The 15,626-nt window shown below is 37.2% G+C and overlaps 1 protein-coding gene across 1 annotated transcript in view; it reads right to left on the bottom strand.

Moving 5' to 3' along the window:
- ERBB4 (erb-b2 receptor tyrosine kinase 4) overlaps window positions 1-15,626 on the bottom strand; it is a 1,374,278-nt gene that overhangs the window by 345,009 nt on the left and 1,013,643 nt on the right. Inside the window, 2 exon segments of the mRNA XM_021008671.2 lie at window positions 117-271; window positions 12,375-12,468. Of these exon segments, the coding sequence (XP_020864330.1) occupies window positions 117-271; window positions 12,375-12,468 (249 nt within the window).

Below are 15,626 nucleotides of genomic sequence, written 5' to 3'. Positions count from 1 at the left end.
GCCTAAGGTGAAAAGCACTGCAAAATGAGTAAAACGTTTCTTCTGGCCAATTTAAAGCCCCTAAAATCTGGTCTTCCACATTTATAAGTCAAACTTTGCTCTTTGGGAAAACTTACCCTTGGGTGCAGTTTGGGTGACAGGGGTGGCATTCATGGTCCTGGTCAGCATATTTGAATATAAAGCTACTGGCCCCCTGTAATCCATCAGGACATTTTTCCACACAGTTTGGGCCATCCTTAAAATGAGAACACTTAGTGCAGTTATCTGGCCCCTGCAAGTGAGAGGAGAAAGAAAAATGGATGAGCTTTCTTCTGAAATTACTATCGGAAGCTGGCTTGCTAGGATTACATTAGGCATTGTATCCTCCAAGACACTGGAATGCATTTCCAAAATAATGAATATGGATTTAGCTATGTGAAGACAATTAATTCTAATGAAAGACACACAAACAGTTCTTGGAATGCCTTACTGCAAATATGACCTTTAGAAGATTAAAAAAAGAAAGAAAGAAAAAGAAAACAACAACAACATAAAAACCAGTTTTGGTTTTGGAATATTTACATTTGTTTTTTCTTTATTAGCATTTCTTGAATCTACCTTATGGACACAAATGTAGCTTTTCTTCTTATAATTTTCCCTGTTTTGCCCCCAATCTTAATGGACTAGAGTGGCAAGTGATCAATTCAATGGGATGGGGAATAACAGCATTTCCTGTGCATGATAATTTAACAATAACATTAGACTGCAACAGCATCTGGCAATTCCACATTTGTTCTGAGGCCATTTCAATCAACATCATTACAACTTTGAAATGGAAAGTAAGGACCCTGAAAACCATTGCTAAAATACTCAAATGGAAACTGTTTCCTTTTGTACAATGTGCTAAATATTAATGATGAATGAAAAAATTCACAAAAAGCAATAAGCAGTTAGTATGTTTCAAACACTATACTAAATCCTGGCAACGTAAACAGAAAAGCAAGATAGCCCCTGTTATCTAGGAGCTCACGTTCTAATGAGAAAAGACAAATCCAATAAGTTTTGGCTTAAAGTCACATAGAAAGGCCTTTTGGTCCTTAGGTTTGACAACAAAGTAGATGGTAATGCACCTTCTTCAGTGTGATTTCAATTGAGAAAAACCTATGAGCTGAACCATTTCATGGTGCCAAGGAATTTGGTGGTGAGAATGCTCTTTTCTAGGTCTTCAGTAGCTGCTGCTAGTGAGGAAGCAGAGAATGTAGCCCCTGAAGAGGTAGATACCTGACCTCATTTCCCAAAAGTCATCTGGAATTTAAAGCTCTCACAACTTGGACCCTTCCTAACTTTTGAATCATCTTATACTTCATTCTCTTCCATGTACTCTGTGATCCAATTACATCAGCATGCTTACTGTTCCTCACACAAGACACTCAGTCTCATGTTTCCATGACATTGCACTGCCTCTTCTCTATATCTGGAATGTTCTCCCTTCTATTCTTTTCTTCTGCATATCTCTGACTTCCCTTCAAGAAACAACTTGAATCTCATCTTTTGTAGGAGATCTTTCCTAGTCTCCCAAATAGCTAGGGCCCCTCCCCTACGAAATTACCTTCCACTGATTCTGTATAAATCTTGTATGTATGTAGTTATTTAAATGTTATTTATATCAGTAGAATGAGAGTTCCTTGAGGATAAAGACAGTTTTTGCCTTTGTATCCTCAGCACTTGGTACAGTGGCTGAGTAGTAGGTGCTTAATCAATGCTTGATGATGGATTGATTTGCTCACGTAGGGGAAGAAAGGATACTGGGCCCCTTCTATGTAAGGACAGCTCCACTGGATAATCATTGCTAGGGCTGGGCTGAAAGTAGGGACATATGGGGAAGGATCCAGGTGCTGCTATTTCCAGGGCTCTCAAAAAGAGCAAGTAACAAGTTATCTTTGTGATTATATCTATCAGACTCTCCTAGAATCTCATCCTATGCATGGGACAAATTTTGTCAGGAAAAAAAAACCAAACGTCTTTAAAGCAAGGTTTTGCTCTACTTCACTGAAAGAGAATATAGGATCCTGTAATACATGTATCCATAAATTGTGTGACTTTAAGGAGGCGGTCCAATCTACAAAATCATTTACTAAAGTCTGCCTCCTTTCTTATATTTTCACCAGGATAATATAAATCCACCAGTAGATAATTTTTTTAAAATTTTTACAAAGAAAAGAAAGTAGGCATATGGATTAGTTATTGAAGTCCTCTCAATTATTGGGGGTTTTTTTCCATTTTAAATAGCGTCCTCTCAATTACCACCCATATTTGTTTCTAATTGTTTGGGAGTTTCTCCTCTTTTAGACATATTGATATTTAGTTTCTTAGTATCTTCAAAAATCTGTTGCCTCCAGAACACATTTCTGTGTGTGCTTTGTCTGGCCTACTTATAATGACTTATATGTCTTCACATTTGGCAAAGAGATCTGCTGGCTCATGAGAGTGTGCGGCTCTCTTAGTTTCCTTGTTGTAACAATAACTTTCTGCCAGTTAAAATTCTGTTGGAAATGACAATATTTGGAAGTAGTGAGTAAAGTTAAAATCGATAAAAGAAGTACTGCATCTCTCCTCCTTAACTCTAAGAACTAAATAAATGACATTCCATTTGTCTAGAGTGGTAAATAGGAAAATCATGGAATCTCAGAACTCAGAAATAATTTAATCTAATTTCATTGTCTTAAAAATTATTTCATATAGGTACATCATATAGTTACATAGGTGTTTATGGAGTCTAAATATAGGGGCTCCACTATCAGCATTGATGAAAAGTGATCCCTAGAAATGCTAATAAATCTTCTTCTTCACATCTCCTGGTTATCTCCCCTTCAGTTTTATCTCTAACTGCTTTGTTTAACTCTAATTGCTTTACCTCTAGCTGATCTAGTTCAGTTGAGTTCCATGTGCCTAGCTTACTGAATCCTTCTGTTGCTTTGTGAGGTAGGTCTACTTATACACGTCAAAGGATCAAAGAATATTAACACTAAGAGATAGTTCTCTTGTTTTAAAAATGTCCCCTTCGATATCTCTGAGAAGCAGTTTTCCAGCCATTCTTGAAGACTTCAAATAAAGAAAATCCCACTACTTCCCAAGGCTACCAAATTTACTTTTGAATGGTTCTAATTGCTAGCAAGTTTTTCCCTACCTTGAGCTTAAATCTGACTCTGCAACACCCACCTCTTGCTTTTTTTATTTTCTTGGGCTCAAAAAGAACAAATCGAATCTCCCTTTCCCATGACAGATCCCATGACAGACCTTCAAATACTTGAAGACAGCTATAATTTCTTCTCTAAGCTAAGAATGCCCACTTCACTTAAATAGTCTTTTTATTATGGCATGGTCTTAGGGCCCACTACCATTCTGATTGTCCTCCTCTGAATGAATTATATCTTATCAATGTCATTTCTAGAATGTGACATGAAGAAATGAGCACATACTCAAGATGCAGCCTGAACATAGCCTTTCAGCAGGACTACTATCTCTCTAATATGGATACTATACTTCTCTTACTACAGCCTAAATTCACATCAGCTTTGTTGACTGTTGACAGATATTGAGCTTGCAAGCCACTAAAATCTTCAGATTTCTTTCACATAAACTATTTTATAGCCATGCTACTCTCTTAGGCCAAACTCTATGTTCAAAACAGCTAAGGTGGCCTTGGGTTAATTTAAGAGAAGTATAGACACCAAGCATAAGCAGGTAATAGCCCTGAAGCAGTCTACACTGGTCATATCACATTTGAAATATGTTCAGGTCTGTACACTGTATTTTAGAAAGGATAATTACTAGAGAGCTTCTAGAGAAGGACAATCAGAATGGTCGAGGGCTATAAATCCATACCACACAAAGGATAGCTGAAGAAACTGAAACTTCTTTGAATGGAGAAGACGTCACTGGTCTTTTGATATTTGAAAGGATATTATATAGAAGAGGAATTGGATTTATTTGGTTTGCCCTCCAAGGACCAAAACCAAGAGTTAGAAGTTGTAAAAAAAAAAAAAAGAAGAAGAAAAAAAAAGCAAATGTAATCTTGATATAAGGGGGAAATTTTTTTTAAAAATAAGAACTATCCAAAAGTGTTGAAGGCTACATTAGAAAGTAATGCATCATTTCTTCTAACAATGGATGGGTGACCACTTGTATGCATTGTAATGAAGATTCTTTGATGGAATGAGTTACGCACACACATCACATATATATTATACATGATAAGTATAATTAACTAATAAAAATAGTTTATCATATTACATCATTATAATATTTTACTATTATATTATATTTTTATATTATATAATTGTGTATATCATATATTTGTTATTTACATGTATAATCATACCATTATATTATATTATTTGTCATATTAATAATATGGTATGACATTAATTATGTTATACTGCATATAATATAGATGCTGAAGTTCCCTCCCTGAGATTTTATATTTTTTATCTTTATTTATGAAGTAAATTTTTCTACTGTCTCTACAACTTTGTAAATAAATTTATAGACTACATCAGTTTTGACTTTCTAGCATGTCTGTGTACTTGTTAAAAGATCTAGTGGGGTTTGGTTAGTTCAACTAGTTTGGTTGTTTTTTCAGTCTGTGTAGCAGTAATTACTTAACAGTTATTTGTTGGAAATGATGATATTTGGAAGTGGCAAGAAGAATTCAAACTTCCCAAAGAATCTGAGCATGGCTCCTTCCTGACTCTTAGCTCTTCTTTGTCTATATCCAATTGCTTCCCATTGGTCTAAAATGGTAGGTGGTTGTACTGTAAAATCCATGAATTGCAAATGACATCAAAGACCATTTAATCCAATCAGGACCCGAATGAGAACTCCCCAAACATCCTCCAGCCTCCACTTGATAACCTCTAATAAAGAGAAACTCTCTCTCTACCAAAGCAGTTCATTATAATTTTGCAGAGGCCAAAAGATTAAGAAGCTTTTTCCTTGCATGGAAAAAAGTCTGTCACTACAACTTATACCTATTAATTGCATATGAGGATTTTTTTTGGGGGGGAGGGAGGTTGTAGGTTGTGAATAAACCTGTATTTTCATCAGTATGGGGTACTCTAAATGTAGAAACTTCTTCCACTAATGATAACTGGCAACTCAGTTACTACTGTCCAAAGATTATAGCTGCTTGAGACACTGAGAGGTTAAGGGTTCAGGGTCATAAAGACAGAATTTGTCCTTTTTTTATATCACAAATTCTTCTGTGAGTTGTATAAAACACTAGATTCCCCAACATTGTCTTAGTATGGCCTACATGCTTCTAAATTTCTTGCAGTTCTTTCTTATTTTCTAATTTTGACACCAAAAAAATGATTTTTAAAAATTGAAGGAGGGAACAGGCACTATAAAAATTTGTATTGCATTCCATCCCAGTATTACACTAAGAGTCCAATATAACATGGCTCAGACCTCTTCTAGCCTTATCACATTACCACCATTCCCAAACCCTACATTCTGGCCAAAGTAGCCTCCTTCAAAATTCTCATACATAACATTCCATCTTCCATCTCTGAGCCTCTATAAAGGTGATAATCCATGGCTTGAACACATCACACTCCACTAAGACCTCTCAGAATTCCTTTCAAAGCTCAAATAAAATATGATACTCTTTCTCATTCTTTCCCAAGCCCCTTTAGACATCACCACACCCCACCCCTCCAGTCAAGCCCTACCTCACTCACAAGGCAGAAAACTCAATGAATCTCTGACTTTCTGATACACCCTTAGGACCTCCAGTTCCCTCCATCCTCCCTGTAGCTGAACACTAATAAGTTTTGTCTTCTTCAATTATATTTATATTTTTATATAATTTTATTTCATATTATATATATGCATATACATAATTATATATTTAGTGTATAATGAAATGGAAGACTGAGCCCTTGGGATCTTCAACCATGAATAATATACTACTGCCTGGTGCCAACCCTCATGGAGGCTTGGCATTTCTAATTATGGAAACATATTGTATTGTGAGATACAGGGATTTTGCCCCCAGTTCAAAGTCTGCGCAGGAATCCTTTAAATATTCCTGATCTCTTACTGTGTGATGATGAAAACCCTTTTGATTGGCAGCTAAGCTGAAGCTCAGTTTGTTATACCAGCACCAATAAATGAAAGTTCTCTTTCTCTCCCTTTTGAGAGAATAAGTGGTTCAAGCCTCTGGAGAGAGGGATAGAGAGATGGGGGGATGTAGTAGGTGCTGCCACTGGCTGCCTTATCTCACCACTTTGTCAACCATGGGGTTGTCAATGCACGATACCCTTTGTTACTTTGGTCACTTTTTGGGTTTCTTTCTGGATCTTAGATGAATTAATATCAGAGATAGAAGAGACTAGCTCACAACTCTATAGGCTTCTAAAGTTCTGAAGAATGATAAGAGGTCCAGAAACTAGAATCCACAGCAGAGTGGGCTGGTATCTAAACAGCCCGAACCAGCTTTGAAAAGTAACCTAACAGTACATTTATCTGATAGCCCAAACACCATCCTTCCAGCAAGGGAGAGACTGTTCAATTGGGTATGCTGGACTCAGGAGTGAACTTGGTAGTAGGAATGTTTATAACTACTTTGAATTTAAGCCCATTCTTGTCAGTGAACAATATTGGTAGATGACTGTGTGCTTCTGACTTCGTAAGCTTTGAGTCTTCCTATAGATTTTGTTGTCATTGTTCACTCATGTTCAATTTTTCAGGACCCCATTTGGGATTTTCTTGTCAAAGACACTGAATGGTTTGCCATTTCCTTCTCCAGATCATTTTACAGATGAGGAACTGAGACAAACAGTATTAAGTGATTTGCCCAGAGTCACACTGCTAATAAGTGTCTGACGCCAGATTTGAACTCACTAAGGTGAGTTTTCCTGAGTCCAGGCCTGGGTACTGATGAGGATGGGATATAGACCCCAAAAAGGAAAAACCCTGGACTTTCCCACAGGGCCAAATCTCTGGCATTCCCCTGAGGCTATAATCCCATCAACTGGCCTTTCACTGTGGCTACACCCAATCTCCCAATTCTGTTATCCTTAACCTAGCCTAGCCCTCCCTATGGCCCCCTGGCTATTTCCCACACTTAATCCTAGCTAGGCTCTATGTCCAGGCCCCAGGAGTTCTGTTCAGCCCAATTTACTGGCCACTCCCATCCAGATCTCCTTAGGCCCCTCCTCTGGTCACCTCAAACTACTTGGCCACTCCTAGATCCCTCCCACAGTCTTTCTGTATATAAGGTCCATCTTGTCTCCATTAAGAGGCTGGGATTCTTATAATCTGGTCACTGCTGGAATTCTTGTAATGTAGCTACTGCACAGATTTTCACAATCTAGCCAATAACCCACAGATGCTCAGATTCCTTAAGAGTCTAGCTAATATGGTGAATCTTCAGTAAACCTTGTTTTTGGCTGAAAGAAGGCTTGGGTCAAATTCTTTCAGGCAGGATTTGAGTGTCGTGATTTGATTTTGGGATTCCAGGACCCCTAACCTCTAGACCTCATCAGTACTCTATCCATTGTGCCATCTTGCTGCCCTTCTGGCCTCCTACCCATAGCTTTAAGAGCACCTAGTCTGTGAATACTAATAACTATTCACCAGGAAGAGACTGCTAATGATGACTTCTTACCCCCTCCCCAAAAAGTACAGTTTTCATTTTTCCAATGATAACACCTGCTCTTGGGCAGTTATGCACATATTGTTGCCTATTAAAAGAAATCATTTACTGCACAAGCATGCACAGTACTACAGCTAATTTATCCTACAAGACAATAGACTTGCTGATGTCTTCTTGCTGAGCTTGGGGGAAAGAAAGGCTTACTATGAGTCAATTGGTTTTTTCTGTGCTGGATTAAGAATTATATAATGTAAAAATGAACCTGCTGGGCAAAAGAGACAAAGGCAATACAAACATTAAACTCAAATTTCATTTGCATTTGAGCTTTAAATATGATCAGGTAAAGTCTGTTCTATCTGCCTAGTTTTCTAAATGTCTCAAACCAGATATACATGATTTTTTTTTAAAAGCATAAGTGGATTTCTAAACATGATAAAATTCAACAAATGATAAAAAAGTCAAAGAAAAAGAAAACTGACTTCCACTTTCATTACCATAAGAAAGAAATTTAAAGGAACTCAGATGGCTATAGATTTGATTTTACATACTTAAACTTTCATTATTTTGACTTAAACCCCTAAAGAACCTAAGTGCTTTGAATGAACTGATAAACATGATGAGTGAAAATGGAAATGGAGACAATATCCTCTTCTTATCTTTGACTACAGGCCACCTCTTAACTTAAAAATCTAGATCACCATCTGAGGATTGGCTGAAAGCCAGAAGGTACAGACTGCATATCTCTCTAAGTGAAGAAGCACTATTTCTCTCTGATAAGTAAGTAAAACTTGAATCTAAAAAGGATTTAGAAAACTATTTTTCTCTTGTCTCTCAATTTTTTTTTCCTTTATAGTTTTGCCTCTGTCTCTTGGTTTCTGTCTCTAATCCAGATGAATCCATGCATCATATGACAGACAAATGGGTACAGCACCATAGCAGACCACATAATTACCGCAATTCTCAACCTCACTTATAAAAAGCAACGACTGTCCTGAAGGTCTTACCAATCAACAAACTTTTTTTTTGTGAGTTTACTATGCTCCAGGCATTTGTGCTAATTAGTGTAATTACAAATAAAGGCAGAAAGATAGCCAGTACTCTCCTTCAAGAAACATCCATTCTAAGGGGAGAAGAAAAAGCTTAAAAAAGGAAAATGATAGGGATATGTGGGTCAAATTGGGAGAGTCAGGAATGTGGTTTGGAGGTGAATAAAGACAAGGCTAGGCCAAGTGCCTTCTGTATGTGGAAGTTCTAGCAACAGCCAACCAATAAGTTTTAGAGGCTGCAGGGGTGGAGGATACTTCCAATATGCAAATTCTAAGGCTGGAGTAAGCTTTCAGGAAGAAGAGATTCCTTCAGTATGGTGGAGAAAGTCTGGAGTGAACCCCAAAGTGAGGTGCTAGGTTCACAGAATGATAGTCATAGAGCTGGAAAAGACTACAGAGTTAATTTACTCTACCCTCTTTATTATTCCAGTTGAGGAAACTAAGGCCCACAGAGAGTAAGTGACAGGTATTAAGTGATAGAAGTGGGATCTGAATTCAGATCCTGGGTTCAGCACTCTTTTCACTGAAAGTGTGATTTAGAAAATTGGGGTTCCTTTTCAGTGTGCTGTAATAATCTTGAAGGATTAAAAAAAAAAAGCCTGGGCTTTGGTTACAACATCCTCCATTAGGTAAGTGACCTTTGAGAATTTCCTCTCAGAGCCGCCTTCTCTTAGATTTTTGTCTCAGACATAGTTTTGTAAGAGCCATAGGGTCATAAATTGAGACATCTTAGAGGCCTTTGAGCCCTCATTTTACAGATGAGGAATCTAAGGCCTAGAGAAATTAAGTATCTTGCCCACCATGACACAACTATGTCTGAGGCTGGATTTGAATTCAGATCTTCCTGAATGCACCTGATACTCTGTCCTCAATATTTTACTTAGCTGCCTACATTTAAATCAGTAAAATAAACCAAAGGAAAGCAATAGGTTGTCTCACATACATCTTAATAATATTTACAGGGAGAAACAAGAAACAAACTAGATAAAAGGGAAGAGAACAATGGGCTACAGAGGGGCCTAGAGGCATGTGCTACCACTGCTAATGCTGAAAGAAACTTTCCAAAACGTTGCATCATTACCATCAATAGAATCAGCCACAGCATTCATGATGCTTCAGAACTGTCTCTTTCTTGGACCATGAAAATTCAGAATAAAATGTGAGGGGGCAGAAAACACACTAGCCTATAATCAGAACTTTCTGTTCACTAGTTCAATGGCTTTGAGGCTCTGAGGCTCTAAAACCTCACCACCTATGACCTTGCTAGATCACTCATGCCCTTTGATTCCCTTGACTCAAATGACTCCGTGATCTGACTTTCAAAACTTGCCAGATTCTTTAAGCTTTTCCAGAGTAACTATATTCCTGACCTTCATATACCCCTACAACTGGATTTCCTGCGCTCCTCCTCCTGACCTGACTGGTTACTGCTATCTTAATGCTGCCTGTACCCAGGCATAATAAAATTGAGATTTCTTAAGCAAATCCTCTCTTAAACTATCCAAGATCTACCACTTAATGTCTGAGAATTCCAAGACTATCTACACTAAAACAATTAAGTTGGTTACTGCTTGTTTAATTGTAATAGCAATGATTGTAATACAACCTACTGCCATTTTACTTATATTCAATTCAACTATGCTAAGGGACAGGGCAAGCAGAGGTGAAGATACTAAGATATGGTCCCTACCTCAAAGAGCTTAAAATCTAGTAGGATTTGGAGAAGAATAATACATAGGAACAAATAAATATAATATACAAAAGAAATTCTCCCAGAAGTGTATAAGCTTTCTTCTTTTCCTTAAATATTTCTGTTATAAAACTAGTCTCTGTTTTAATGGGGTTCAGTGGATCCAAAGTCCCACCACCTAAAGATCATAAATTTCAGGCAGGTAGAACATTTATTAAGCATCTACTATATGTGAAGCACTCTATTAAGTGTTCGTGATACAAAGAAAGGGAAAAAGACAGATCATGCTGTTGAGGAGCTCAATAAGAGTGAATCAGAACCTGGGAAATAGAAGCCAGATAAGAAAGGGTTAAAGAGCAAGTGAATCATGAAAAAGTAGAACAGACATCACTCTTTCTAGAAACTTGGCCCTGAAATGCAAACAGACAATATAAAATTTGAAGAAGGGACTGAATCAAGAAATGTTTTCTTAGGAAAGGGAAAATGAAAATATACATGGAAAAAGAAAGGCAGTAGAGACCTGACCTCAGAGCCAGAAAGAGGTTGACTTCTGACATTTAATGGTTGTGTGATTCTGCGTAACTCATCTGATTTCCTAGGCAACTTTCTAGGCCTCTAAATTTCAGAGAAGGTAGTGACCTGCATGAACAGAATAAGTTTCCTCATCTGGGAGTTTCCTACATAAATTAAATGACAGATCCAACTAATCCTTATACACAGAAAGACTAAAGGTGCAAGAAACTAAGGGGATAAATGACAAAGCAAGGTTATAAAAGAGATGAGAAACATCGGGATTGAGGTCTCAAGGACCAAAGAAGTTAACACTGGAAAGAGGGTAAAGGGGAGAAAGGGAGAAAGGATGTGTTTTAATTGGTAAGTGAGTCAATTTGGAGAACAAATATATTTAAAATGTTGTTTTTTTGTTTTTTACTTTTAAAAAAGTCAAAGTTATCTATTTTGAGTGAGGGATAAGGTTATGGTTGGAATTAAGGAAAGAGTGAAAGGTTTGGAAGAACTAATAAATGATTTGCTGAGTTATGGTAAAAGCCCAACTCAGCCTAGCTAGCATAAATTTGTGATCAGACCAAATGGAAAAGGAAGATTGTAGATGTTTCCTAAATTTGGTGATAAACAAAACAAATATGGGAAAATATTCACATTTTTAATGTTTCCTTTTGGATTAATGTTTGTCTACATTGGAAATCTTTGCTGCTACATTTGTAGGTACCTAAAGATTAGGTGAGACTTGAAAATACTTATCCCTTGAATTGTGATGTGATGGCTTATTATGATAATTTGGGATGAAAAAGCCATGGTGACTTTAATAATAATAATTAGAATAATTCATGGATGAATTGTCACAAAAAAGAAGGGTCTCCTTTAAGTGTAATTGTCAAATAAGCAGCACTTATCTGCATGCTACATTATCCTCAAGTCCTTGTCCCCCATGGAGCCTTTCTTGATCACTCCCTGTTGAGAATGTCCTTCCTCTCTACAAACACCTACAACAATTGATATAATTGGTTTGTACCATTTTTAATGGCATATTATAACTACACTGCTTGAGTTTCATTATCTGTGACTTTATTTCCACTACTAGATTGTAAGCTTCTTTTATTTTTTTTATTTTTCATTCATTTATTTATTTATTTTTGAGAGGCAATTGGGGTTAAGTGACTTGCCCAGGGTCACACAGCTAGCATGTGTCAAGTATTTGGTCTGAGGTCAGATTTGAACTCAGGTCCTCCTGACTTCAGGACTGGTTCTCTATCCACTGTGCCACCTAGCTGCCCTGATTATACGCTTCTTGAGAACAGGAAATTTATCTTACATGCTTTGGTAGTATTCACTCCTTTCTGGTATATGTGAAAGTACTATATCATAGCATATAAATTAGATGAATGAATAAATGAAACAATGCTATCATAAGCATATTTGTATGTCCTTTAAAATGCACAGCTACAGTGATGTTATGATATCACATTTACTTCATACTTACCGGTCCATGGCATGTCAAGATGCCATCTTCCATCTTCTCACACTGGGGGTCACATTCCACACAGATGGAACCATTCTCAAACTCTCGAAATTCACTGAAAAAACATCAGTCACATGAGGAAGAGTGAGTAAAGAGGCTATCAACATGAGGTACATAATAACATCTGCTAAAAATCCTACTCCAAGGTAAATAATAGAGTTGTTACTATATATGCTAAAAACTTTTGGAAAAAAAAAACATTTTTTTCTGCGTATGAAGGAATAACTTCTCCATTACCGGAAAATACAAATGTCTAGATGGCTCTCATATTCTCTACTGGATAGAACACTTGTTTCACATTGGGGAAAGCTTTGTTCGCATGTAATATGAGTCAATTCAGCCTCTACTTCAAAAGTGAAGGTTTCATTGAGAAGGCAAAGCCATTTTTATCATTTTGCCTAAAGTTAATGATTCTGGATAGCAACAAGCTTAAAAATCATTAAAAAAAATACTTGAGGCTAAAGCTTAATATATTTTAATACCTGAAGATAGCTATTGCACCATTATGTATGCACATTTTTTTTGGTTGCTAAGTTACAGGAAAGCTATTGACTCCTCAAAACTCAATATTTTTCAAACCATTTTTAATGAGTCTTCAAAAAGAGACATCCTCCAGTTTAAAAATATCTACCATTGGAAGACAATGCAGAGAGAAAATCTTAACATGATAGATTTTGTTTTCTTAGATTGCTGATCTAGTATCAGTAATATTAATGCTATTATTACTGGTATTATTGAGAAGCAGCATTGTGTATTGAATGGAATAATGGACCTAGAGTCAGAAAGATATGTGTTCAAATCCTGTCTCAGATACTTCTATGTGACCTTTTTATCTGCCTCAGTTTCCTCATCTATAAAATGAGAATAATAAGAGTACCCTTTTCCCAAGGATACAGTGAGAATAAAATGAGACGATAATGGTAAAGTGGTTTGCAAACTTTAAAATGGTATATAAATGTATCATCATCGTTATCATCAAGAGTTAGTCTCTGAGTTAAGAAGAACTGGGTTCAAATTCTGCCTTTGATATATACTGATTGTGTGACTGTGGATAAATCAATTTATCTCTCAAAACCCCAGGTAATACCTTTTGAGAGGCAGTTGCTAATACACCTTCCTAGAGGGAATTCCTCATTGTGCTGAATTTTTTTAAAAGACTGATCTGATTTAGTTATCATACTTTCCCATTTAGAGCCATTTGAATTAAATAATCTTCATGCATAAATATAAAAGTTTTTTTAGGGGAAAACCTTTCAACTCTTTAATTATGACATCTGATAATTAATGTTGTACCTCCTCCTAAATTGTGGGTATTTGCCTTTATCATAATCACGTGACTTTCATCTATCAACTTCTGTTGTTTATAGCACATTTACAAAGGTAGCTAAGGATCAATTACATTGAGTTATGGAATGGTAGAGGGAGTGGAATTAAATGAGTACACGTGATGCTGGCAGGAAGTATAACTTTCCAGCATGCCTTCTATTCTAATGGACTACAGTCCACACTTAGCCAGAGATCCTTGGACACTCAATGGTTGAAAACCAGAGAATCAATATTCAATATTCAATCCTCCTATTATAAAGTACCCTATGTTTTAACACATTGTTGACCTCCCACCAGCCTGGTAAAGAACAAATTGGAGTGTATGGGGGAGGGGATCCCCAGTTTAGAGATCCCAGTGCTTCAAAGTAGTAACTCAAGGGAGAGACTAAGGTAAGAGACCATTCCTCCCACTCCACCTACAAACTTTCAAAAGTGATTAAAGGGATAATCCACATCCTACATCTGGTAACTATGGAATAATTGCATCTGTCACACAGCTGCCAAAATGATATTCCTAAAATTCGGATCCAATCCTGCTGAGGAAACTTCAGAGTTTCCTAACGTCTCTACGATAAAATATGAACTCAGCTGTTTGGCATGTAAACCTCTTCACAATTTAGATCCAGCTTCTCTCACAGGGTTTATTAACATTACTCACATTAATACTCTCTCACATATATTTCCTTCTAGCCCACGAGTTCTTAACTGTTTTTGTGCCACAGACCACTTCAGCAGTCTGGAAAATCCTATGAACCTCTTCTCAGAATGACATTTAGTACCTCCCTGGGAATGGAAGGGAATGATGAATTTCAGTTGGAGATTAGTGGGGAAAAAAGAAGCAGCTGGGTGGTACACTGGATACAAAGATGGTCCTGATGTCAAGAAGAATGAGTTCAAATCTAGCCACAGATATTTGCTAACTGTGAATAGCTCTGTCTCAAGTTTTATATACATAAACTGGGCTAATATCATCTATCTCCCAAAGGTTTGAGGATGAAATTGATGAGGATAGGATCTAGACTCCAAAAAGGAAAAACCCTGGACTTTCCCACATGGCCAAATATCTGGCCTTCCCGAAGCTATGATCCCATCAACTGGCCTTTCTTTGTAGCTACACCCAATCTCCCAATTCTGTTACCCTTAACCTAGTCTAGCTCTCAATTTTCCTATCTCCCTATGGCCCCCAGCCATTTCCCACCCTTAATCCTAGCTAGGCTCCATTCTTCCTCGGCCATGTGGTCCAGGTCCCAGGAGTTCTGTTCACTCAAACTTACTGGCCACTCCCATCCAGATCTTCCTTAGACCCCTCCTCCAGTCACCCCAAACTACTTGGCCACTCCTAGATCCCTCCCACAGTCTTTCTGTATATGAGGTCCATCTTGTCTCCCTTAAGGTACTTAGATTCTTATAATCTAGCCATTGCTTCAATTTTTACAATCTAGCCAACAGCTCACTAACATTCAGACTCCTTAAGAGTCTGCCCAATATGAGGGATGCTCTAATAAACCTTGTCTTTGGCTGAAAGAAGGCTTGGGTCGAATTCTTTCAGGCAGGATCCATGTGTCATAGTATTGGGGTTCCAGCACCTCTAAACCTCAACAAAATGACATAATAATTGCAAAGTGGCTTGCAAACCTTAAAGTGCCAGAAATTATCATTGATGTTGTTGTTATTATAAATATGTAATTATTCCTGTCCAAATCCATTGACCTCCTGAAATGTATCCACAGACTACTTAGAGGTCTCCATATACTCCAGGTTAAGACCTCCTGTTCTAGCTTATTTGTTGCTCTCTTCACTTACTTAATTTCCAGCTACCATCTTTGTTCTATCACATATATTATTCTCCATGCCTGGAATGTTTTCCACCCTTACAAATACTTTAGT

This window comes from Phascolarctos cinereus, unplaced genomic scaffold (assembly GCF_003287225.1).
Source record: "Phascolarctos cinereus isolate Bilbo 61053 unplaced genomic scaffold, phaCin_HiC Scaffold_7;HRSCAF=346, whole genome shotgun sequence".
Lineage (NCBI taxonomy): Eukaryota > Metazoa > Chordata > Mammalia > Diprotodontia > Phascolarctidae > Phascolarctos > Phascolarctos cinereus.
Note: the sequence above shows the minus strand (reverse complement) of the source record. Positions and strands in the feature narration are given on the sequence as shown.